Source organism: Misgurnus anguillicaudatus, chromosome 18 (assembly GCF_027580225.2).
Source record: "Misgurnus anguillicaudatus chromosome 18, ASM2758022v2, whole genome shotgun sequence".
Classification (NCBI taxonomy): domain Eukaryota; kingdom Metazoa; phylum Chordata; class Actinopteri; order Cypriniformes; family Cobitidae; genus Misgurnus; species Misgurnus anguillicaudatus.
This window is the reverse complement of record NC_073354.2, coordinates 22,218,016-22,244,066: the sequence shown is the minus strand read 5'-3', so window position 1 is coordinate 22,244,066 and position 26,051 is coordinate 22,218,016. Positions and strand designations below refer to the sequence as shown.

The 26,051-nt window shown below is 36.1% G+C and overlaps 1 protein-coding gene across 1 annotated transcript; it reads right to left on the bottom strand.

Annotated features, from left to right (window-relative positions):
- On the bottom strand, positions 1-25,448 carry aven (apoptosis, caspase activation inhibitor). Its single transcript, XM_055187144.2, has 6 exons — positions 25,169-25,448; positions 24,634-24,811; positions 3,472-3,542; positions 3,271-3,366; positions 2,242-2,524; positions 1-300 (listed from the first exon to the last, which is right to left on the bottom strand). Exons 1-6 carry the CDS (start codon positions 25,346-25,348, stop codon positions 164-166), a joined length of 945 nt encoding a protein of 314 aa, XP_055043119.2. The 5' UTR covers positions 25,349-25,448; the 3' UTR covers positions 1-163.
- Positions 25,449-26,051: the final 603 nt, after the last annotated feature.

Genomic DNA, 26,051 nt, shown 5'->3' with positions numbered 1-26,051 from the left:
TGACTGAAGCAGTCTTGTGTTTATTTGATGGACTACGGCAGCGTCTACACAGAGGTAAAGCTATGTCAGCGTTAGCGTATCTGCTTATTTTATCCGTGACACTTGTTTCAGTCACTGGTGTCAGTAATAGACGCATCACTTTATGCCACTGAAAGTTCTCAGGTCAGGAAATGATGCTGTCCAACCAGTCCTCCAGATCTTCCTCTGTCAGTTCCCGTCTCGTGGATTCAGATTCTTCCTTCACTTCTGGCTTTGTTTCTTTTGCATCAGCAATTTTTTCTTTCTTTTCTTCCACTGCAGCTGTTGATAAAATCACAATATTACCATTTAAACACCAGTGTTGAAACATGCTACAAAGACTACTATGTAGTACTGAAATGCTAAGCAGTTTTTCACCATTTCTGTGTTCATGATTGTAACCAGTGGCGGTTCGTGACTGCTCATCCGAGGGGTGCAAATTCAAAATGTGTGTTTGGAGTATCGTGTGTTGCTCGTGTTTTCAAAATATGTCTTTGTTGCATCATCTGCATCACGTGTTTTCTCAAAATAACTAGACACGTGATGCACATAGGAATTCGACACGCAGAACACAGATTTTGAAATTACAAACCACACACATGACGGGCTACATACATGTTGTGACGAACTTTGCATCGAGCGCCCTTCAAAAAAAGAAGTCACCGGCCACCACTGATTATGACAATCAATGACGCACTTGAGCCACTGTGCATGGCCCTGCCTCTAACACAATCGCAAACATCCACTTAGGATGTAGCTGCATTTAAAAGTTGAGAAAGATGGCAGCTATCTCGCAAGTGGGTGTGGTTCTGGCGCCAAACCCCACCATGTAGAGCAGAGAATGCTGCCTATTTATTTTTTCCAGCATTTATATTTGGTTGGCTGGCTACTAACACACATGTAATATCTGACTTTACAGGGACTTTAAAAGTAACAAGCTACTTGTTATTTAAAGCACTTCAACTGAATTCAAGCTACCCTTTTGAAAAAAGTAGGTAGCTACATTGCAATTTACTTACAAAAAATACCATTAATACTACTTAAGGGGTCATGTAAATTAATGTAAAGTGAGATGAATATGTAATTTTGTAAATTACAAAATAAAAAAAATTAAATAAGGATGACAGAATTAGAATTAAGTAAAAAAATACAAACAATTAGAAATTCAATCAAAAAAAAAAAGAAATGTATTTTATTGGTTCTTGACAATGTTATATGTGTGTATTGTTAAGGGACACACAATCACTAATTAGATTACAAATGTGCTGTCAAATTATAACTTAGCATGCTGATCTCTGTTTCTATTGACATGTGACATATTGATCACAAAATAAACTTTAAAAATGTAAAATATTTAAAAACCTATTAATAATAATTAATAATTTTTAATAATTAAAACAAATCGCTTTGCTTTAAAAGACATTAAGTAACCCACTTGAGGGATGAAAACGTACACTGCAAAATTGACTTTCTTAGTATTTTTGTCTTGCAATGAGTGAGAAAAAAAAATCTTGAAATAAGTTTACTTTTTTTAAACACTTAATTCAAGAAAATTTCTCCTCACCCATTGGCATTGTTTTGCTTTGTTTTAATTTCCCTGAAATTGTATGTTTTTATTTAAAAACAGACTTACTTTCTTTATTGTAATTTTGCTCATCAAGAAAATACATCTTGATTTAAGAATTTTTAGATATTACTACTGAAAACAAAACAAAAATATTAAGAACTATGTTATTTTAATAGCAAATTATTTGTCTGTTTCAACTAAATGGGAGGGGGCATGGGGGGTGAACTACTACTGAATATTTTTAAGGAATAGTTCACCCCTAAATGAAAATTCAGCCCATTCTTAAGGGCAGAAATAAATATAACTACAGTCGTAATTATATTAAATAATATCCTGGTACTTTTCAGCTTTATAATGGCATTAGATAGCGTCCCATTTTTAAAGTTCCAAAAAGTGAATCCATCCATCCAAAAACCAAATCCATATTGTTATCATAAGTCTTCTATGGTGAAGCGATGGATGGGTCTTTGTAAGGAAACATTTATATTTCAAACTTTATAAACTATGCCGTACAACGCATCTTCACAAGAGAGTTGAAGTCAGGTGGAAGGCTGACCTCTGATCCAACATCACACAAACCCTCCCTTCACCCCAGAAGACATCTTAACATCTTACATATGACAGAGCACTACAGTATAAACAACTTCTGCTATTACCTGTCACTGGGTTGTTTAGGATTTCATCCATTATAGTCTTATATTCCGATGAAGCAAATTGTGTAACAGGCTTAGTCAGGTTGAGGAGAAGGTCGAGCTCCGCGTCAACATCATCTGTGGGAGGCTCGACATCTATCGAGACCAAGGGGGCTGAGGTTAAACCTGGACCAGACTTTACGGCCAGCCCCGAGTCGCGGCTCACCTGAGGAGCCTTCAGTCCACCTGCTACAGTTATGTCTGTTTTGTGAGGTGCTGTCACAGATGGCAGTTGAACAGGAGTCACCTGAAACATATAAACAAAATGTTCACCATATTACTAGGGTACATGAAAAACATTTTAAACAGTGTGTACAAATAATAATATGAAGAAGCTTTAAAGGGACACTCCACTATTTTTGAAAATATGCTAATTTTTCAGCTCCCTGAGAGTTAAACATTTGATTTTTACTGTTTTGGAATCCATTCAGCTGATCTTCAGGTCTGGCGGTACCACTTTTAGCATAGCTTAGCATAATTCATTAAATCTGATTAGACCATTAGCATCGCGCTCATAAATGACCAGAGTCTGGATATTTTTCCTATTTAAAACTTGACTCTTCTGTAGTTACATCGTGTACTAAGACCGACACTAAATTAAAAGTTGTGATTTTCAAGGCAGATATGGCTAGGAGCTATACTCTCATTCGGGCGTAATAAACAAGGACTTTGCTGCCGTAACATGGCTGCAGGAGGCGCAATGATATTACGTACTGCACAATGCACTTCCGTCTGTCTTAGTACACAATGTAACTACAGAAGAGTCAAGTTTTGAATAGTTTTTTAATTTTTTAGCACGATGCTAATCGTCTAATCAGATTCAATGGATTATGCTAAGCTATGCAAAGAATGGTACCCGCCAGACCCAGAGATCAGCTGAATGGATTCCAAAACGGTAAAAATCAAATGTTTAACTCTAGGGGAACTGAAAAATGAGCATATGTTCAAAAAAAGTGTCCCTTTAAGAGGAAATCTTGACAGACAGTTAACTACCTGAACAAGTTCAGCCTCCAGGTTAAGTCGTGTGTGGAGTGGAAGCTCTTCAAGTGACTGAGTCAGAGCTGTCAGATCTATAAACAGAGCTGAAATCTGAAATCACAATCAATGCGTGACAGATATTTCTTCCAACAGCTCAAAATTCAAGGGAAATCCTATTTATAGGTTTGTTTACTTGACTAGTCACAGATAATGTACCTGATTTTTTGCCAGCGTGTCCATCTCCCAGTCTTTCTCATCTGAGAATCTGAACTGTGTGTAAGAGTCGCCTAAAACAGATAGAAAGGTTGTAGATGTATTAACTGAACAAGAGTACAGACTGAGTCACCATCCACAGTTGTATTAATAGAAATAAGTTTTCAAAGAGCAGTAAACATTCAATGCAAATTATTCTTAGCTTTCTGAACTCACCGACTGAATATACGGCCCACTGACAGAAATTCAAATGATTGCCAGGAATTGTAAAAAAAGTTTACTGTGAATATTATCTTTTAATAAAATGTGTTACCAATTTAGCAGGTGTTTCTTTACATCATTCCACAATAAAATGGAATTTAAAATAAATAAATTATCTTGCATAATCTTGCGCCTTCATTTCACTGCACACCTCTATGGCATCAGCTGAACGCGTGTTATCTTTTGAAGTCATTTCTCATTGGCACCGCTGATCAGCGTGAAATCTGCAGCAGCAGCGAGTGTGGACAGCTGAAGAAAGCGAGTGTGGGTCTGTCACACACAGCTGATCTGGCCAGCGTGAAACAAAACAGCAGGACTTACACTTACTGCCCGTAACATCAATGAAACTCTTTCAACTAAACACAAACTTGCCAACCGCAGCTGGCAACGCTGCCACTAATTATACAGGACAGGATTACAAGGTCAAGTGAATGGATGCGACTTCAAAAGAGAGGATCTGAAAACGAGTTGTCATTTATGGCACATACGTGAATAAAAGTAAAAATTTACTTCATTTTTTATTTTGAGTAAATAAAGAGACACTCTAAACATAAAAAGAGTTACACAAAACTGGCGATTGAGATATATGCATTTGGCAGACGTTTTTATCAAGAATGGCTACTGTGCATTGAAACTATACGGGTGATTCTCACGAAACCATTGAAACCCCACGGCACTAATGATTTTAGCTTTAAAATGTGTAATATAGTAACATTAAAAAGCATCAGAATTAACACAATACTGTGTTCTACCTTGCACAATGTGTGATTTCAACATAAGAATTTATAATTGGAAATTTTATATCATTTTCTGCTGAAATTCTCATTACCGCAATGTGTCCGGCTGTGTTTGAACATGCGTTATGTTGTAATTTAATCAAATTAACACAAAAATATTAAGAAAAAAAATAAATAGATGTTTTGCTAGACTACTTTAGATGACAGAAAATTTTACTGAATATTCATGTATAATAATAATGAAGAAAAATTAGGAAAATGATGTGTCCATGCCTGATGTTCTCATCCTCCGCAACACTTTTTGAGAACAGTTTAAGCACACATACAGAATTTTAATAAAGTTTGATTTTGAGTGACCAAGCACATGGACCAGTTACTTCAAGATGGCTACCAGGTAAGATCATTTTTTTTACAGTTAATTTGAAATATTGTCTTTTCAGAATGCTTACACGACATTTTGATTATCATTACCGCAACAGATGCTTATTAAATGTTAATTGAATTAATAGAAGCATAATACTTTGATTTTAAATGCATGTGCAGAATCTCCAAATTATGTTCTTTCAGGTTTGTCATGTCATTTTGAAAATATGTCAGTGTTGATGTTTTCTGACTGTTGCGGTAATGAGATTTTTTAGGACTAATTTTTTTAATTATGTTACAAAAAGTGTTAAATGATAAGTAAAAGTTTTTAAAATAATGTTCCCATTTACTCCAGACTTTGTTTTTCAATGTCTGGTGGGAAAAAAAGTAAATTTAAGCAATTTTTACATTTTCATGCTTGACATTTTTAAAACCAAGTTTTCGTGAGAATCACCCATACACATTATTAGCATATATGACCACTGTGATCAAACCCATGATCTTATGTAATGCTCTACCACCAAGTAAGCTACTGGATCTTTATGAAAAAGCAAGCTGTTGAAAAACAAATATGACAAGTCCACTGTGTGTGAACTAAAGGGACGTCACAAGAAAACAAGAGTCCACCTAAAGCTAAAGAGACTGTCAGGTACACACCAGCTGATGTGGAAAACACAGTTGTGAGTGGGATGTGGACAGGAGATGCCATCCAGCCAATTTGATCAAGTTTCCTTCACTGGCTTTGACAGAGTCATGGAAACAGCTGCCATAACAATGAACAAAGGTCCTGTCAGCATCCGAGGCAAGAGCCAGCAAAGCACTACTAAGATGGTAAAAAAGTTAATATAGCAAATCAGGTGCACGTGACGTGCTGATGTGTTGTTGCCGTATTTATGCTAGAAGTGTGCAAATATGATGTAAATGTAGAAAGACTGTTAATGGGTTTAAATAAAAGAAAAATAACCCAACAAATATCGAACAGAATGAAAGAAATGTTGTTATTTAGTATATCAGTCCCTCCAGAAAAACCTGATTATGCGATCACATGATTCAATGCATAAGTAGCCAATGTCCGCATATTTATGCGGGGCCCGTATTTTTTAAATACGCCACACTTTTGCCGCATGAATTGCAAATTTCTGCTCGCAAAACAGGTGGGGCTTGCATGACTTCATAATCCCAGCATTTTCGTAGCAAAAAGTCATATATATCTTTAGCAGAAAGTCGAAAAATGTTGCATTTACTTCACACATGCGCAGCCATGTCCCCTGTAGTCATGGGAATGTTAGGAAGTGACGTAAATATGCAACGTGAACATCAATGAAAAGCTGCAAACAGTTTTTGCAAGTTCACACAGTTTTTGCCGCAATTTTGGCAAGTTCCTGCATTTTCATTGCATAAATATCCCTCATATTCCTATAACATTTTTTTAAGAAAACATGTTAAATTAAACAAGTTAAATTCACTATAAATCCCCTACATAATTTTAAAGGAATAGTTCACCTAAAAATGAAAATAATGTCATTAATGACTAACCCTCACGTCGCTACAAACTCACAAGACCTCCGCCCATCTTCAGAACACAGTTTAAGATGTTTTATATTTAGACCGAGAGCTTGTTGACCCTTCATTGAAAATCTATTTACGGTATACTGTCCATGTCTAGAAAGGTAATAAAATCATCATCAAAGTAGTCCATGTGACATCAGTGGGTCAGTTGGGATGTGTTGAGGCATCGAAAATACATTTTGGTCCAAAAATAACGACTTTGTTCGGCATTGTCTTCTCTTCTGCATCTGTTGTGAAGCGCATGCACGAGACTAAAGATGACCTATGACGCGGCTGACGTGTTATCTGGTGCGCCCAAGCTGTTTCAGGGCTTCGTTTACAGTCTGAGGAAGACGCACGCTGTAAGTTTGAAAAAAAAAACTTTGCTAACATGTCTAAGGATAACACGTCAGCCGCGTCACTGCAGTCACGTGACTTTAGTCTTGTGCATGCGCTTCACAACAGAAGTGGAAGAGAAGACAATGCGGATTAAAGTCGTAATTTTTGGACCAAAATGTATTTTCGATGCTTTAACACATTCTAACTGACCCACTGATGTCACATGGACTACTTTGATGATGTTTTTATTACCTTTCTGGACATGGACAGTATACCGTACGTAGATTTTCAATGAAGGGTCAACAAGCTCTCGGGCTAAATATTAAACATCTTCAACTGTGTTATGAAGATGAACGGAGGTCTTACGAGTTTGAAACGACATGAGGGTGAGTCATTAATGACATTATTTTCATTTTTGTGTGAACTATCCCTTTAAAGGTGTAAGACAAGCAGGGCTTGATAGTAAGAACTCAAGTGTGTTCAACAGTGTCAGTGCTGCTGGCATAACGTGACTCTGGCAGATGTCTCTCTCTCTCTCTCTCTCTCTCTCTCTCTCTCTCTCTCTCTCTCTCTAGGCTTCTCTGACCTGTCCTCTCAATGACAACAGAGCTATAACCGCAGGTTATTTACTCTTCTACTTAGCCTGCTAAACTAAAGAAACTACAGTTCTTGGCTTTTCATGGACCCTACAAAACACTTGATGGCACTAGGACCGTGAAATGTTGCGAAACTACAAGTCCTGCACCATTAAACAGAGCTTAGAGGACTTACTGTCATTAAATGGCACTTTACTCTGGGGGCCTGCAGCCCGATGGAAGAAGCTGCTAATTTTCTTTTTTGTCACGGCTCTTGAGCAAATCATGGCTGAGCCAATTAACACAAAGCAACTCTGTAATGAACTGAACCATCAAAATAAATCAGCCTGTGATGACTGCAATTAAACTGATTCAAGCTGAACATTCAAAACAAGTAGCACAATAAACAATAAGATTTCATACAAGCACACAAGAGCAGCTGCCACAGGGCATGGCAATGGTTTTCCTATTAGTGTGTGTGGACTTAAACTTGGTTAACACATTTTAAACAATTCTATCTGAGCTTGGATATAATATATGAATAAAAAAAACATTATAAAAAAAACATGAAATGGCTACAATCAATAAAATTAGCTTTAGATTAAATCCTCTGCTTTCAGCCTTGATCATTGGGACGGTATTACAGTTGTGTAAGTGCAGTATCAAAACATTATATTTAAGAATGTAAAAATTCCTCGTTGCACTTAAATATTAAGGTGAATCAACTGGAATTTACAATTAATTTCAACAGTTGAAATAACTTAAGCTAATTCAACTTTAATAGCAACTCCTCACTAGTCACGAAAGTTTAAATTAATTGTTTACGCTGCATAAAAAGTTAATTCAACTTAAAAATATTAGTTGACAACTACACAATTGTTTTGACCAATTAACTAATAATATTTAAGTTGAATTAACCAGATAACTTACTTGATGTTGAACCAACAAATCTTTACAGTGTAAAGGGACCAGATCTTCCTAAATCAAAGATTAAGAAAAACATATTTCTGTTCAAATGAAATCACAACTGAGTGGACAAAATACATCCATCGATTTCATCTGTATGCATACACTGCTGTTGGGTCAGTCTGCCAGACATAACAGAGTAAAATGAATGCATTGCTCGCTCTCATACATGCTGTATGCCTAATTTATTCTAGCCTGGAAAAAGCATGAAAATTTGGACAAATACGGTTTCAACTGCAAAACATAAATGTTGCCATGTTTCTCAATATTCAAAAGAAGGGAATAAACCTCTATTACACCACAAGATGACAAGCATGTTGAGAAAAACTAAAGCTTTTGTTATGCTCTGATAAACAATTTAAACTCGGGCCATTGATGTTAAATCAGTGATAATCATGAGATTTTCCATTTGTTGATGTAATTGATTTGCTTATCTATTGATACAAAGGGGAAATAACTGTCACAACTGTCCTACAACCAATCTATATATTATATATTCATTAATGAATCCACCTCCTCCTAGTTTGCTCAGATTCTGTCCTACAACCAGACTACTAAAGGACGGTATAAGAGATGGTCCCTCCTGAATGGTGTAAGGGCCCTCCTTCTTGAGATACCCATAGGTCATGAACAAGCCATGATAACTCGACCCCTATAACAGACGAAAGTCTGAGATAAGCCCCAGTAACCGGTGTCCCTGGAAAACAGAGGTCCTTCAAAGAGGACAATGTGGTTGGGTTCATCTCAGAAGCCATCCAATCTGACCTACACTGCTCCCAGCAATAGACTTTATTCTCTATTTATCTTTCATGTCTGTTAAATTGATAATATTTACTTCTTTAAATATCTAATTGAAATAGCTGCAGGAATTCCAAGTACATACTCACCAGCTATTTTGGGGTTAGGAAGAACCAATAAATATAATAACCAAATATTTTTCTTTAAACATGAAGCAGTGTAATTGTCCAGGTTTGTGTACAACAGGTTCCAGTCACACAGAATTAAGTATTATGGTCCAAACACCAAAAAAAATTTGATATCCACGTATGTGGACATCCAGGTCTTAGAAGGTCAATTCCAACTACTATATAAAAATCATAAATATTTACATAGATTTACATATAATACATATTTTGCACCTTGGAATTACAACATACATTTATTTTTTTGCATATATTTTTATTATTTTTAATTACAAACTGTTTACAATCCTACAGATTATTATTTCTACAGCTGGCATAATGGTAACACAAACATTTTATTTTAAAAAAATTATACACATGCTTTTTTTTCAGCACTACTTATATATAACGGTAGGGTCTGGTTTCACAGTTGTTACTGCTAATCTGTGTGAATTTTGTAGTAATATGATATATTCAATGTATTTCATAAGCCTCTGTTTTATATATGTACTACACTATATTTACTGTAAAGCTGCTTTGCCAGAGCTTTACTGCACTACTTTAAGATTAGCAAGAGATGAATGTTTTTTAAATATTTTTATATTTATATTTTAGCCTTAAGTTACTCAGTCTACCAATTAAAATTTTAAGATCAGACAAATAAAATATGAATTCTTATATTCCTATTTCAATAATACCTTAGACAAAATTATAATTGGCTCCCGCCCTCCCAAACTCCATCTATGGTTAAAGTAATTTAAATATAGAAAGATGCAAAGAAAGGATTAAAGTAAAACCAGGAAACATTTGCTCAATTCTCTAAATTAGGAGGAGTGGTCAGCTGTTTTCCTTGAGATTGGAGATAGGAAAGGCTTTATCAAGCGGAAAAATGTGACGTATTTCTTATCTATGGTTTGCACTGCAGTTGAGATGTTGGGCTGAACCGATCAACATGTTATACAGCTGTGGCTAATCTTAATAAGTGATTTAGAGGAGTAATTTATTACCATAGAGATGAATGAACCACTCAATGCTCTACTCTTGATTAGAGGAGATGGCAAGACAATGATCGACACGGAAGTAACACAAGAGTACACAAACAACTGTGGGGAAATGCAAGTCAACATTTACAATACAGAAGAAAAGAGATTAAAGAGATTTCCATGGACAACCCATATTTTATCACTGTTAAAACATTTTGAGTTAATTCAACTTACAAAAATATTAGTTTACAACAGTTTTACACTATTTTTTGAGTTAACTAATAGATTTAAGTTGAATTAACAATTTTTTTAAAGCAACCAGGTAACTTACTTTTTTATATATGGCTTGATATACAGTACAACAAAAATAGGTATTTTTGTGTTGTAGATATATTTTTAAAGTTACCTAAAATAACACATTTATCCTCAATATCCAGGCCAAAAAAACTTGATATAGATGTGACGTGTCTGGAAGTCACTCAAAATTAACAGAAACAAAACTGCAACTGGGTCAGTGACAAAAACGGTTTTGCAAGATGAGAATTAAAAAAAAAACTTGTTTTAAAAGCATGCATCAGGTTTATTTCAATGCACAGTGTATTTGTGGTAATTTTATGCAATACAAAATTACATTTGCACTAATATTATGAAAGTTAAGACTTAATGGACCTGAAATTTTTCAATGGAGTAACCGCCAATTGTGCCAAAGAATGAGAAATATTAAATCTCATAAAAAACATTTAAAAATCTAATTTTATTAATTATTTCTAAATGTACATTTTAATGCGTTTTTGTAATATTTGTCCTGATATATGCTGAAAACAGTTCTGTTTTCTAAATAATCTTGACAAATGATGTTAAAATGTATGTAAAAAAATCACATTACACTAAACTAGATGATTATATTTTATTCCATATTTTTTATGAATATATTTATAATTTAAAAAAAAAATTAGTTACACCAATTGACACAGACCGGTTACACCACATTGACATTTTTGCAATTATTCCCCAAATATTCTTTCAAAATGAAATAAAACCAGAAATTTTAGACTTGGTCCTCAAAAAAAAAAAGAATATATGCAAGTAATCTGCAAATTTATTTTGAAATTTTAACCTTTTTACATTTAATTTATCAATACGGACACAAAATAATTCACGTCATTTACCCAACGAACAAAACCAAATTAAAATTTTCAAAAGCACTGCAAAAAGACATTTAGACTGCAATCTCAATTTATAGGTAGACCTCTAAGCTAAACTACGTAACTAACACCATGACATGCATAGATGGAGATAAAGCAGATATTCAACAACTTAAAGATGGTTCCTTTAAACTCTGATAATAGGCTTGAAAAACAAAGAGAAATTTACATGTGCACATTTGGCAGACACTTTTATCCTTGCAGTGCTTTCAAAATACATTTGTATCAGTATCTGTATTCCCTGGAAATCAAACCCATGACCTCTGCGCTGCTAACACAATGCTCTACCAGCTGAGCTACAGTAACATGTATAAACCGAACCATGGAAATTTCTGCATTCAATCAACAGCAGAAAATAGATCTATTTTTTTCCCAAATGCCAATGGACTTCATGCCCCGAATATCATCACTGCCCCAAATAATGCATGTCTGGGCATAAATGTACTGAAAAGGGTCCATCAGGAGATTACTTTTTGGCAGCATTATAAAATGGCCTCATTGGATACACAATAATATTCACGCTAGTTAAAAGGTATCATTATACGGCATTATTTCTGCAGAAGAGGCACTTGAACCAAACTGGAAAAAAGCTCCCACGTTGTTGTGGGACTATAGAAAATAAACATCTCTCATCTCACATAAAATTAAACATGTTAATACAAACTATACAAAATAAAAAAAGGCAATACTAAATCTATTTCTTCATAATACTTTCCTAAATGCCTGAATGGTGAAAAACAGCTTCATGCAAATTGCACAGGTGTTGCGGTAAAAAAAGCAGACAACAAAATGAGAGTGAAAACAGATGCACAGTCATTAACACTGCTGTTGTTTCTCTTACACATTATAACAGAGATTCAGAGATGACATTCTGATACTCTGTGTGGGTGAAACAGCACACCCCCGCATCATCATTACTGTCCGCATTTGATGCAGGGGACTACAATTACTTTAACACATACACAGTATGTGCATGCTCAAAAAACAGCCAAATAACGCAGGTGGCGAGCATTTATACAGCAGAGAAGACAGCTGTAGCATTCTTCCGAAAATACCCATGCGTGCAAGGAAAAACAGCTTAATCTCAATGGATTTTTTTTGTATTTTGTGCTTAAATATATAGCCAATTCGTATTAATTTGCATGAAGTGAATCATATAAAAAATGTAGAACGCATTAACGAAACACCATTCAACCCAACTGCAATGGGACTAAAGCAAATTTTACAAATGAGATCATGAACTGATGTGAATTTGCAACCTCATAAAATAGTAATGAATTGCTGTGAGATAGCTAAAGTCAATTAGCAAGTTTTTTAAAATCATCCCATTTAATGTAAAGAACATTGAAAATATAACCTTGCTATTTTATATAATATTAAAGCAACACTAAAGAGTTTTTGCTCTTTGCTCCCCCTACAGGTTGAAAGCGGAATTGTCTATTACCACTGTCGTAAATCATTTAGCCTACTGCAGCAAAGCTGGCTCTGATTGGATTGTAGGTCTGCCCTAAAGCAAGTTTTTGTAGTTTTCACTCGAACTACTGGACCGCGACCCGATGGTTGGAAACTTATTTAGTGCGGTTTTGGCCAATACGCAAAGCGAATGTGAAAGTGCCGTTCACCCTGTTTCGAGTGGATGAACGACTGAAACTTTTTTGGAAACGTTATTTTAAGGTAAAAAAACTCTGTGAAGTGCCAATAAATCTGCTTAAAAGCAATTAAAGTGCTATGACTCTATGTTGATAACTTAGTCTGTGCAAGACAGGATACTGGCAGGGGTACTGTGACCTGCCAGGGTGCAGTCATTTTGGAGCGTCCAGCTGGTGAACTTGACAGAACCTGGGCCACAGGTGGAAAATCAAGAAACTGACATGAAGTGGTTTGCTGCAGGTGCCATGTCACTGATAATAAATGACCATGCCTTTCCTGCATGAGCATTAAAAGCTCCAAAATTCAGCTACTCATCATTGCTAGTCAGCTAGTCATAGCTTTGGTTTAATTTACTGCTCCAACACTGAAGTGTAACCTGAGTGTACTACATCAGATACAGTGTGTAGGTCTAAGTCTGTGTCTGCAGGCCACCTGAGACCCAGAGGAGACATGCTGTGTTAGGTCAGATGAACAGATGCTGTCACTGTATATCTATGCCCTTGGTTGTTAGTCCTCCAGGGTACATGCTTATATGGCTCATATCCTTCATTATGATCTCATAACGATCAATAAACTCAGAAGCCTGGAAATCTTGTCCAACTTGGCAATGCCTATTTAGGGTGACTATTTTCTGGGAAATGTCCTGGCCAGGATTTCGGGTGCAGAAGTCATATTTGTCGACCGCATACATCATCAATGTTTATTATTTCAGGTTCTATTTTAGAAAAGCAACATTTCAAGGTAAGAATGAAATTATAATGATTGTATATGTTTTTAACTGAAATGAACTGGACTGCATTTTTATATAGCGCTTTTAACAGACCTATGGCCATCCAAAGCGCTTTACAATTTGCCTCACATTCACCCATTCACTCCCACGTTCATACACCGACAGCGTTGTGAGCCATGCAAGGTGCCAGTAGACAACCTACATGAACCACTGAACCAATATAATTTCCGCAAACGCACCCGAAATCCTGGCCAGGACTGCAACCCGGAAAAATGGAGGTATGGTCACACTACACCTATTATACAAAATCTACTTTTACAAGGTGTTTGGACATTTATATCCGGTATGTTGAGTCTGTGTGAACACAACAACGCTACAGTGTAAAAAAATCCACCCTCTTCTACTTTTTTTTATGTTTTTGTTATTGTGACATCACATTGATAAAGTCACTAACTGGTTAATTTTACCCCAAAGCTTTTTTTTAAATGGGTTCTTTAGCACATTGTAGCACTAATGGGACTAAAGATACTATTGTCTCTGATCGTATTCAAAGAAATTTAGATCTATTTGAACTAAAAGCACTTAATCTTGAAAAGGAAGTAAGGGCAGTAACTCATCTGCATTTAAAGGTACACACAACAACAGCACTACCATCAAAACATAGGCATTTTGGACATGCAATAATAAATGATCTGTGGGGTATTTTGAGCTAAAACTTAACAGACACATTCTAGGCACACCTGAAACTTAAATTACATCTTGTAAAAATGGGCATAATATGTGCCCTTTAAAGGATTAGTCCATTTTCTTAAAAAAAATCCAGATAATTTACTCACCACCATGTCATCCAAAATGTTGATGTCCTTCCTTGCTCAGTCGAGAAGAAACTATGCCCTTTTTTTTCGAGGAAAACATTCCAGGACCCCTCTCACTTCACTGGACTTCAATGGACCCCAACATGTAACAGTTTCAATGCAGTTTAAAATTGCAGCTTCAAAGGACTCCAAACGATCCCAAACAAGGATTTGACAATAAAAATAAGGCACTTTTAAAGCACAACTTCTCGTCTATCTCCGGTCCTGTGACGCACCAGCGCGACCTCACGCAATACGTCATCACGTCAAGAGGTCATGAATGACGTATCGAAACTACGCCCCAGTGTTTACAAGTGTGGAGAAAGAGGACAGTTCCGACGTTGTTGTATGTCAAATGATACTAATTAATGTCTTTGTGTCAGTTTATTATTTAAAATGGTCCGCAAATGTACGTTTCATATATGTAACACGTGACCTTTCCACGGCATAACGCAATTACGTGAGGTCGCGCCGGCACGTCACAGGACCGGAGATATACGAGAAGTTGTGGTTTAAAAGTGACAATATTTGATTAAAAAATGACAATAGTTTCGCTAGATAAGATCCTTATGCCTCGTTTGGGATCGTTTAGAGTCCTTTAAAACTGCAAATTTAAACTGCATTAATTGTGGATGTCCATTAAAGTCTATTGAAATTTGAAAAATCCTGGAATGTTTTCCTCAAAAAACATAATTTCTTCTCGACTGAACAAAGAAAGTCATCAACATTTTGGATGACATGGTGGTGAGTAAATTATCTGGATTTTTTTTTTAAAGAAAATTGACTTATCCTTTAAGTTATATCTTGTAAACATGCCAGTATGACATAAATATGTGACTTTTGACTTTGAAAGTGTGAGAAAAAATGATGCCAACCCTGTACTCAATAGTCACAAACACACCTATAATGTTATATTCTCTATACTTTATAGCCGCCTATAATATAGGATAAATTGATGTTGACAGTGTTATTGCCTGGGCCTTGAACACACTGCAGTCTTATCACAGCACTTTCATGTTTGTACTGTCTATTAAATCTGTGTGCGTTGAATGCGTTCGTTTTCATTCATCATTCAGGCTTCCTCTTTGATGGCCTGTGATGTAACTAATTGAACGGATGCAGCTGGGAAAGGAGAATAAGAAAGATCAAAACCACACCTCCAAACTTCTCCATATAAAAATCAAGTATGTCCTTTGGTCTATCTTTAGCTAGAGTAAGTGCAAAATATCACAGAGAATAAAAGTTGAAACGTGTCATTTTGTAAGTGTTCAAATATTGGCTAATATGAAAACTTGACATGCAGAGATAACTGCAAGCCATTTATAGACATTGTTGACCTAATACAGCATTATTAGCTCAAGCACTGGCCTGGGATTTTGAGATGGATTATCTGGATGGGGAAATGTCCCCAAATTCCCCTATCCAGACATCCGAACATTTAAAGGGGACTTTTCAAAACTTTTGTAAGATGTCAAATAATTCTTTGGTGTCCCCAAAGTACGTATGTAATCTCATATAGATATTTTATTATAACATGTTAAAATTGCCACTTTGTAGGTGTGCGCAAAAATGTGCTGTTTTCGGTGTGTCCTTTTAAATGCAAATGAGCCGATCTCTGCACAAAATGGCAGTGCTGTGGTTGGATAGTGCAGATTAAAGGGATATATTATCCCATTCTGACATCACAAGGGGAGCAAATTTTCAATGTCCTATTTTTCCACATGCTTGCGAAGAATGGTTGACCAAAACTAAGTTACTGGGTTGATCTTTTTCATATTTTCTAGGTTGATAAAAGCACTGGAGACCCAATTATAGCACTTAAACATGGAAAAATCAGATTTTCATGATGTGTCCCCTTTAAAAACAATTATAGCTCATATGCAAATCTCTCTAAGTGCGTCTGACATGTTATCTTGTAAAAATCTTAACAGATTCTGCCAACAAACCGGAATTTCTAAATGTCCTGTGGCTGGGATTAAGCGGACTTGAAGCAAAAGTATTTGATTAAGCATTCGCATTTCATCATCAAATTTGTGATGGAGGTGACATTTAGTGGCTTTTGCATCTGAGCTTCTCATATATTTATGAAGCGCTGTTTTTGTGGAAAAGCAAGAATTTACATACCAATGGTGGCCGGTGACTTCTTTTTTCGAGGGCGCTCGATGCGAAGTTCGTCATAACATGTATGTAACCCATCATATTTGTGGTTCCTTTTTTCAAAAGATGTGTTCGGCATGTCGAGTGATCCTGTGTGCATCACGTGTCCTGTCAAAACAAGTGCCTGCTGCAGATGCGTCCAAAGGGTTCATGACAAAAGAGATGCTCGCGCTTGCCAGATACTCGCATAATCTCATGCGTAATCAAAGTTTACTGTTAAGGGAGTGTCTTGCGTCTTTAATCATAAACGGTTTTGATACGTGTGCAGCAGGCACTTATTTTGACAAAACACGTGATGCACACAAGATCTCTCGACGCACAGAACACATATTTGGAAAAAAGGAACCACACACGACACTCCGAACACTTATTATGAATTAGCGCCCCCTCGGATGAGCAGTCACGAGCCGCCACTGTTACATACTTCTGTGAACAACCAAAATGTCACAGTGCTATATTAAACAATACAGTATCACAAAGTTATTAAGTTAAATAATAACAAGCAATAGAAAAATAATTTACCCGTAACCTTACTAATTTGTAATTATTTAAGTTTGATTTTAAACCAAATCAAATCTAAAATGTTATCCAAACTACAACAATAACAAAATGTATATCCAACCCCCCCCCCCCAACAACCCACTTATATACAGTTCTGCAATCTGAGTCAAAAAACAGTAATTAATGCCTCCATTATACAACAGTAAACATCATACCGCTTTTTACACCCCCACTGACTACAGCATCAGTAACCTTCACCTTCTCATTTCTGCTTCAGTCTCCTCTTCTCCTCTCTTCTTCCTCCTCCCATTCCCATGTCTGTCTGTTCACTGCCCTAAATCATGACGATCATCCCAGCCCAGTGGGAATGACCTCCTCCCAGCCTTTCACATCTGTGTCTGTCAGAGAGTCCACACACAGCGACACATTATTCAACCAGAGGGGGCTACAGCATCATCTCCCATCAGCCTCCTCCACTACTGAGGAACGTCGACTTCTACACAAGACAAGATATCTGTTGCTCCTCTGAAGGACAATTTTAGATGCTTAACGGCAAATGTTGGGGACTTTTGACAGCGCTTGGACTCTTTTGTGAGTACTAGACAACCATCTAATAACAGCAAAGAGAGAGAGAGTTTACCTTAAGGATTACATCATTTAAGATGAAGGACTCGTGACTGGATAGAAGTGAAGGGATGTAGATCTGGATGGAGTTCAAGAGTGGGTTATGAAAACTGTAAGTATTGGATTTCTACTTTATTTAAGGTAATGAGGAAAAGTCATTGGTAATTACTAATGAGCGATTTAGTTAACATTAACCAGGCAGCATCATTAACCAAAGTTCTATAGGTAACACTTTATTTTACGGCATCACTGTTACAGTGTATTTATATATTTAAGTACTAAGTAATAATCATCAACAACATGTACTTACTATAGGGTTTGGTTTAGGATCAGTTGAATGCAATTATGCATAATTACCTGTTATTACTATAATAATTACATGTAACATGTGTAACAAAGACATCATAAAATAAAGTGTTACCCATATTTATTATTTGGATTAAAAAAAAAAACGTAAGTCCTAAAATAAAAACAAAAAAGATATTCTTTGAAATTATTTTTAAATTATAACCCGGAATTAAAATTAGTTGACAGTGAATGGCAGTATTTGCAATGGAGAATCAAATTTTTAGCTGTAGAAAATTCCAATAAAGCACTAAAGATCAATATAAAAAATATATTTAGTTGTGACATCATGCACTGCTTTTGAATTTCATGTCAAGTAAATAAAAAATGCTGTAAAAAGGCTGTTTTTAACAATAGTAACTTGTAAAACAATCAGAAATCAATGCTAATGCTTATAATGACTGTGTCTGAAACCATTATAAAATAACTACAAAATTGTGTATGCTTCGCACAAATTTAAGATGTATTTTATTATTATGACCTGATATTATGAGATAACAATTATTACATTATTACTCATCAGATTGATATTAAAGTACTGTGGGTTTCACGTCTGTTCTTAGACATACAAATCCGCTGTGACTAAACAGAGACATTGTAATGTGTCACCAGCCCTAGCAACAAGTTCACTGCTAGTAACATGGATTGAATAATGCAAATCTAAAGGTCATCAGTCAGTACATGTTATTGAGATTATCTGACAGTTTAATCTCTGATCAGTTGTGCAAATGATTTTCTAAAGCACGGAGCCTCTCACTCTGAACATTTTCACTATCAGACGTAATATGTAATACTCTTTCTGTTCAAATCTAACGAATTTCTTGGAAATATTTGGCATCTCACATCCCATCCTTATGCCTATACCAGATGTGTATACCAATGTCAATGCAACTCTGCGTTATAATGTGCGTGACACAGAGAAAAAAATGACTCATGTGAATTTTTACTTCTTTGAGAACAGTCAAATCTAGCCTGAGGATGCCAAACAGGTGCAACCATGTGTTATGCTGAAGACAGCTCATCTCTTTATGCACCTCTTCCTCTTGTCACTTATGAGCCCTCATGAGGTCATTACAATGCAGGTGTAATTGCAAGATACAGTGTACAGGCGTGTAAGTGAAGGTTAGTGAAATAATGAAAAGGCTAAAGGCAAGGATAAAATAAGGTCTGAATGATTTCCATGTTAAGGAATGCTGATGTGGACTGTGGTTATGGTCAGAAGAAAGCTCAAGGGTAAGGAGGGGGTGTAAGTCCCTGGTGAAAGCTGAATTACACTCATTTTGTATCTAATCAGCCTGTTAACACCACAGTTCCTAATCAGTGCCTGTCGGCAGAATCCTAATGAGACACAGGACAGTACAGTGTGTGGGGTGATGCAGACAAGGTCATGCAACTTTGCAAGACACTTGGGTGGCTTTTTCTATGCAACGCAAAGAGGAACAGACATCTTTTGATTTATTAAGATGGCTTTATAAATAAATCACCAAGAAAAGATGTGTGACCAATATTTCTCACAACTTCTCAGACTGAAGAATTGATGTCATGTCAAATATAACGAAAAGAAAGTAAAAGGATACCCTTTCGAAGCCGTTTTGTTAACTTAACCATCCAATAGACCAATACAAATCACTTCCTTTCCTCATGGCTGTGGTGTTGTAAAACCAACATGTTTTTGATGGATAAGCCATCATATAAAATTTCTCATTAAATGGATACCATAATTCCTCTAGAGAACAAATACAAATTACACCCACACATTCACTGGAGTCAATGAGTTCAAACCTCTGGAAATCACTAATAGTACATGTGTGCGGAACATACAAAAATTGAGAGCAAAAACAAACATTTTGTTTGGAGTGACCCTTACGTGCGTTTCCATGACAAACATTTTTGTGTGACATTATCAGGTAAATATGCACAAATATGCATTCACATTTCATCATGTTTGTATATAATTATATTAGGGCTATCAAAATTAAAGCGTTATAACGCGTTAATGCATATTCATTTTAACGCCTCTAATTTTATTAACGTGCGTTTAATGCAACGCGCAATTTCTGTTTGACCCTTGGTCAAGCCCATAGTTGAATAAATTGAGATGCAGCCTTATGCTGCGTTAACACCAGCGCGTTTGAGGTGTCAAAATCGCTTCTACCGCGCCTAGTTTGCCACTTGAACAGTTTGAATGCATTTGCGCGTCTAGAGCAAGCATTTGACGCACGTCAGAGGCTAAATCCGCTTCTTGTGGGAGGCGCAAGTACTATGCGGTTGTCTGTTTGCAAGATGGCTGATGTTAATTGTGCATTTATCGAGAAAGTTACCGGTTTGTATTTGGTCACCTTACTATGGGGGGAAATAGTTTAAAAAACGGTAGGAATTCCGTGGGTCTATAAACGTCACGTGACTCAAAAGTGAAATGTGTTTTTACAACTTACCAGGTTGCCCAATGTCCTCACTGACACTCTACCAAGCGAGGGAGGTCATTTTTATTCCTGTCTCTATAGAAATAAGAACTTGTGTCGTATAGCTCCCGGTGACTGCTGCGGACAATATCAAGCATTCCTTCATGTTGAATGAGTGACTCCGGGCGGGGCTGCCGTCACAGCAGCAAGCAGGCTCCTAATTGGTTAACGTGGCGCGAAAATCCGCCAAAGTAAAAAAATTTCAAATCAGGCATCAGCCGCAAATTCGCGTCAAATGCGAAATGCACAAAAAGCACCATTCGCGCGCACTGCGCCAGACGCTCAATTCGCGCCATATGTGCTGCTAAACGCCACATGCACGCTAAACGCCTCATTCACACCGCGAGACCTCCAGACGCGTGTCAACGCGTCTTCACATTGACTTAACATTGAAATCACTCCCGCTTGACGCGGATGGTGTAAACGCAGCATTAGACAGTAAATGTGACCTGTGCTGTCTAAATGAGTCGGAGGTTTTCATAAAAATAAGACCATTAAGCTCTAGTCTAGCGAATCCAATGTTCTAAATAGTTGTTGAACATCTAAAATTATCTTTTTTGTACGATTTTTAAGAGGTGTACCATCTTAAATGCTTAACTAATACACAAAGGATGGTTGTCTATCCACTTGCGCGTCTGAGAGTTTGGTTTCGGTTTTAAAACATGCAGGAATGAGGAAAAAAGTGCAAGACTTGCTTGATGTTAAAATAATTATTAAGAGAGTTAAGTTTGGAACCTGACTGATGTTAAAATAACTATTAAGAGAGATAAAGTTCGGGACCTGATTGATGTTAAAGGAGTTATTAAGAGCGACAAGACTTAAAAATGATCTTCCTCACTTGATTTTTCGATTAATCGTTTTTTCAAACGTGGACGATTCAAAATCGATTCTCAAAGAACAGAATCAATTTTTTTTCTTTCATATTTATTTCTGCAAACATTGAACGTAAGATTAACGTTAATCTAATTACTAGTCTTCTCCACTAGATGTCATCCTCTTTTTTTGCCTTGCGCGATGTTACCAAGGAGCGAGATGCGAGCCTGTCATTCATTCATTCAGTGCTTAAAATGGCCGTTTCAGGTGCTTCATCCACATTGATGCCACCTTCACATAAAAAGTCTATGAGATCTAGAAGTATGGATGCATTTTAGATTTCGCAAGCAAGACAATGACGATAGTGTTGTGGCTTTTAATTTCTTTTTATTAATTACCCACTTGTAAACTGCTGTTCACTGTTTTTTTTAATTAATATAGTATTTGTATTAAATCTATATTTATTAAGTTGAATCGAGAATCGAGTATAAAAATCGACAAGAGAACGGGAATCGAAAATTGAATCGTGAATTGAAATCGAATCGATATGATAGCTTGCGAATCGAAATTGAATCTATCTGGAACATCTAAATCGAAACCCAGCCCTATTCCTCACATTGACTGACACACAGAGTCGGGAGTGCCTGACCCCGATATATACATCACAGAATTGCAGTTTTAAAAATTCATGCAAATATAATCTGTAATTTCTAAAGTAAATGTTAACTATTGAGGAAAAATGTCTGATGTGTAACATTGCATTATACAGTATATCTCAGTGGCAGCTCGTGACTGCTCATCCGAGGGGTGCAAATTCAAAATATGTGTTCGGAGTGTCATGTGTGTTGCTTGTGTTTTCAAAATATGTTTTGTTGCGTCATGTGAACCATGTGCATCACGTGTTTTGTCAAAATAAGTGCCTGCTGCACACACGTCAAAACCATTTGTGATATAAGAGACGCTCATGTTCACAAAATACACACAAGACACTTTAAAACAGATGATCGCGTTTGCCAGATACTCTGATTACGCATGAGATTATGCGAATATCTGGCAAACGCGATCATCTGTTTTATCATAAACCCTTTAGACGTGTCTGCAGCAGGCACTTATTTTGACAAGACACGTGATGCACATAGGATCCATCGACACGGCGAACACATATTTTAAAAATTACAAACCACACACATGATGGGTTACATACTTGTTGTGATGAACTTTGCATCGAGCACCCTCGAAAAAAGTCACCGGCCGCCACTGGTATATCCAAAAGCTGTCTCTCTCAGTGTCAATCAAACAATATAAGAAAAAAGTTTACCATATATTGATATTGTTTTTGACTTTGTGTGTGCTAAATCTATTAGTTTTACTTGTGATTCTATGGATGTGGTATCTTTGTTTTTGAACCTTGAAAAAATATTAGATTTTTCTCAAAATTAACGTTGCTGACTCTGTCAACTTCAAACAGGTGTAGTTCTGTCATGTTTTGTCAGATTCCAACAAATCATACAATGTTTGAAAGTTTTTTTTTTTAAAAGAGAACGTTAAAATATAAATAACTTTATATTAATTATATTAAGTTATATTAATATAACTTTTATATTAATGTGCTCATTCCGATTCAATGTGCACGGGTCACAAATGATGCAGCAGCAAACAGAAATGGAGAAAGAAAAGAGTCTTCCGAAAGGAAAAGTCATATTCAAAACAATGGCTGATGTAAACAGACTGGTGTAAGATCTGTGCAAAGGAAGAGAAGAAATGGGAACCTGTGGTTTTTCAATCTTCTTTTTTCCATGTGTTTAATAGACTTACAAGTTCTTCAAAAATAAATTTCAACTATCCTTGACACATGTCTATGTTCTTTATGCTCTATGTTGAGTATGGTTTCACTAATTATAAACATACATTTGGATAAACGATTTACATTTGTCCACACCCATGTTGATTAAAGTATTAAAAACTTGAAAAGTGTTAAATTAGGGCAAAATGTGCGATCAATCACGAGTTTATGACATGACAATCATGTAATAAATCTATAGCTGTGCTTCCCAATCCTGGTCCTCGAGGACCCCCCACCAAAAAGATTTAGATGTCTCCTTATTTAACACACCTAAAAGCTTGTTAGGGAGACGTGTTTACCATGTTGGAAGGAGGCTGATAAGTTAAATCAGGTGTTTTAAATAAGGAGACATCTAAAACTTTTTGGGAAGGGGTCCTCAAGGACCAGGATTGGAAAGCACTGATCTATAGATTAAATATTTTAAACCTAAATTATATATAAGTATACTACATATAGTATAATCATTCACTATAAACATACAGCATATAGATTTCCTTTTCCATTAGACCACAAGAGGCAGCATAACTCTACTGTACTTCACTTCACTGTCATAAAATTAGATGACACAAATAGATCTCATGAATATCAATGCAGCTTTTGAGGAAACAGATTAGGGAAACAAGAGGCAAATTATGCAAAGAAAAATCCCTGAAGAGAACATCATAATGGAAACTTGTTTTACAGTTACACAGGATATAGATATAAAATTTGCTTAACAAATGCCTCTGTAGTGGTTTATTTTGTTTAATTATGAGCTTCTATTAATAACCTCCCCTTAAACAACATGCAAACTTTTTTAAATTTGCAATAATTTAATAATTTGCTACTGTGGCTAAATTAACTCAGTTAATTCACATTATTCAAAGTGTTTGAACTAGAATTTCTGAGAGGTACCATAACCATAATCCTAATTACAAATCTTATATAACCATTTGACTAATATTTACAGTAAAGTTGTGGAATTGGGGATTTTGTAAGATTATTTTAATTCAAGAAAATGTAAAGAAATGTTGTGACTGGTGGTTGCATCTGTATTTTATAAGTGACTTTACCAGTGAAACCACCACACATACAGTAGCTGATGAGATGAATCCAGCATTAATCAGATCCAACCGAGCAAAACAAACAGAGCTCTGCCCTTTCCTTTGCCCTTTTTATTTCAATAGCTCACAGCAGGAATACTATTTAACAACACCATCCTCGTCCTACATTAATTCTGGTTTTGGTATCTTGCCTGAACTGCATCAGACGCACAGTGGGAGAATATGACACAGATCCAGAGCGAGTGCATGTGTGCTTAATCTTACCAGCTGAAGTGAGGAGGACATGGTAGTCTGTTCCTCTCTGTGTAGGAACATCTTCATTGATTTCTTGTTTCTCCGATTCCTCATAACGGTCCCAATTGGACTCGAGCTTTCTTCTAGTGAAGGTGGTTCTGTCCTCCTCTTCCTCAAGGTTTACTTTGTCATCATGATCATCTTGATTCTAAAACGAAAGTTATTGAAATATATTAGGCCATGGAGACAATACAAAGCAATGAGACAGGCTTTATTACAGGCGTATAGACTGATATAATGTACTTTAATGTCACTTTGGGTGCATGGAAAATTTTATTTACCATGGTAACCAAAGTTTTAACTAATGCACCATCAATACCACCACAGTATTTTGCTAATGATAAAATTACTTGTCAGATTGAGAGAGGCTCAAAGTCTTTGTTTTTATTTATTTTGTTGAATGCACTAGTAAAGTAGTAGCATGTATTAAATAAAGCATTTAGACAGAAACTACGGTTTCCATTGTAAATATTCTGTAACTAAGTGACAGCACGTTATCACTCACTCGTCGAAAGTCTGCAGGAGGTCCATGATACTGCCCTCTGCCTCTGTAATGGTCCCTCTTTCCCCTTCCGCGATGGTGGCCGCCTCTTCCGCGACCCCTGTGTTCACCTGAGGTGCCGGTGTCACCTCCACCTCCTCTTTTCCAATGTCCTCCGCGTCCCCGATTGGGTCTGCTGTCCATTATCGAACATTGAAAATAATAACTAAAGCCGAGAGCATTAAAGTGTAACACCGTACAGTTGTTACATTTTAATGTGCATTCGGAGAAACCTTCCGTGCAGCCAAATAGTTCCGCCTGTAATGAAGGCTGGTTGTGGCTAGAGGATCTTGCGAAATTTGGCCGTAGGTGTATGCACTCTAGCCTAAACCTTAAAGTTAGGTTGGTGTCAAAAAATCGAAAAAATAACCAAATAAAAAATAAAATTTTAGTTACAAAAGTGGATTCATAAATTCTAACAAACATTTAGTATGCCTACTACGTGTTTTTGTTATGACAGTGGATCATTTTACCTCACCAAAGTTTTAATAAAGGTTTTATAAGTAGGTAATTTTTAACTAGAGTGGCAAACAAGCAGCAGAATATTTGTAAAATGTTTGCTTTTTTAAAAAAAAAAATATATATATATATTTATGTATAAAGTTTGTTAAAAATGCTAGATTCAGTAAACTATAAGCTTAAAGACATTCATATTTTTACGTTTTTTTTTTTAAATGCTGGTGACAGAACTGCTTATGTCTGTGGTATCATCAAGCAAAAAGACAGTATCACCACAGATAATAGCATAAATACAGATTTATTTCAAATTGAATCATTCATGATTATTTCAAGATCAAGGGACATGAAATTATTAATAAGACTTAATTTATAAACATTTTTATTATAA

What these genes read in the sequence shown, in the direction of transcription:
- aven (XM_055187144.2), bottom strand. Translation starts at nt 25,348, where the DNA reads ATGGACAGCAGACCCAATCGGGGACGCGGAGGACATTGGAAAAGAGGA. An exon ending in TGGAGGCTGAACTTGTTCAG is followed by an intron (nt 2,525 to 3,270) that starts GTAGTTAACTGT and finishes TATATGTTTCAG; the next exon opens with GTGACTCCTGTTCAACTGCC. An exon ending in CCTAAACAACCCAGTGACAG is followed by an intron (nt 301 to 2,241) that starts GTAATAGCAGAA and finishes TTTTATCAACAG; the next exon opens with CTGCAGTGGAAGAAAAGAAA.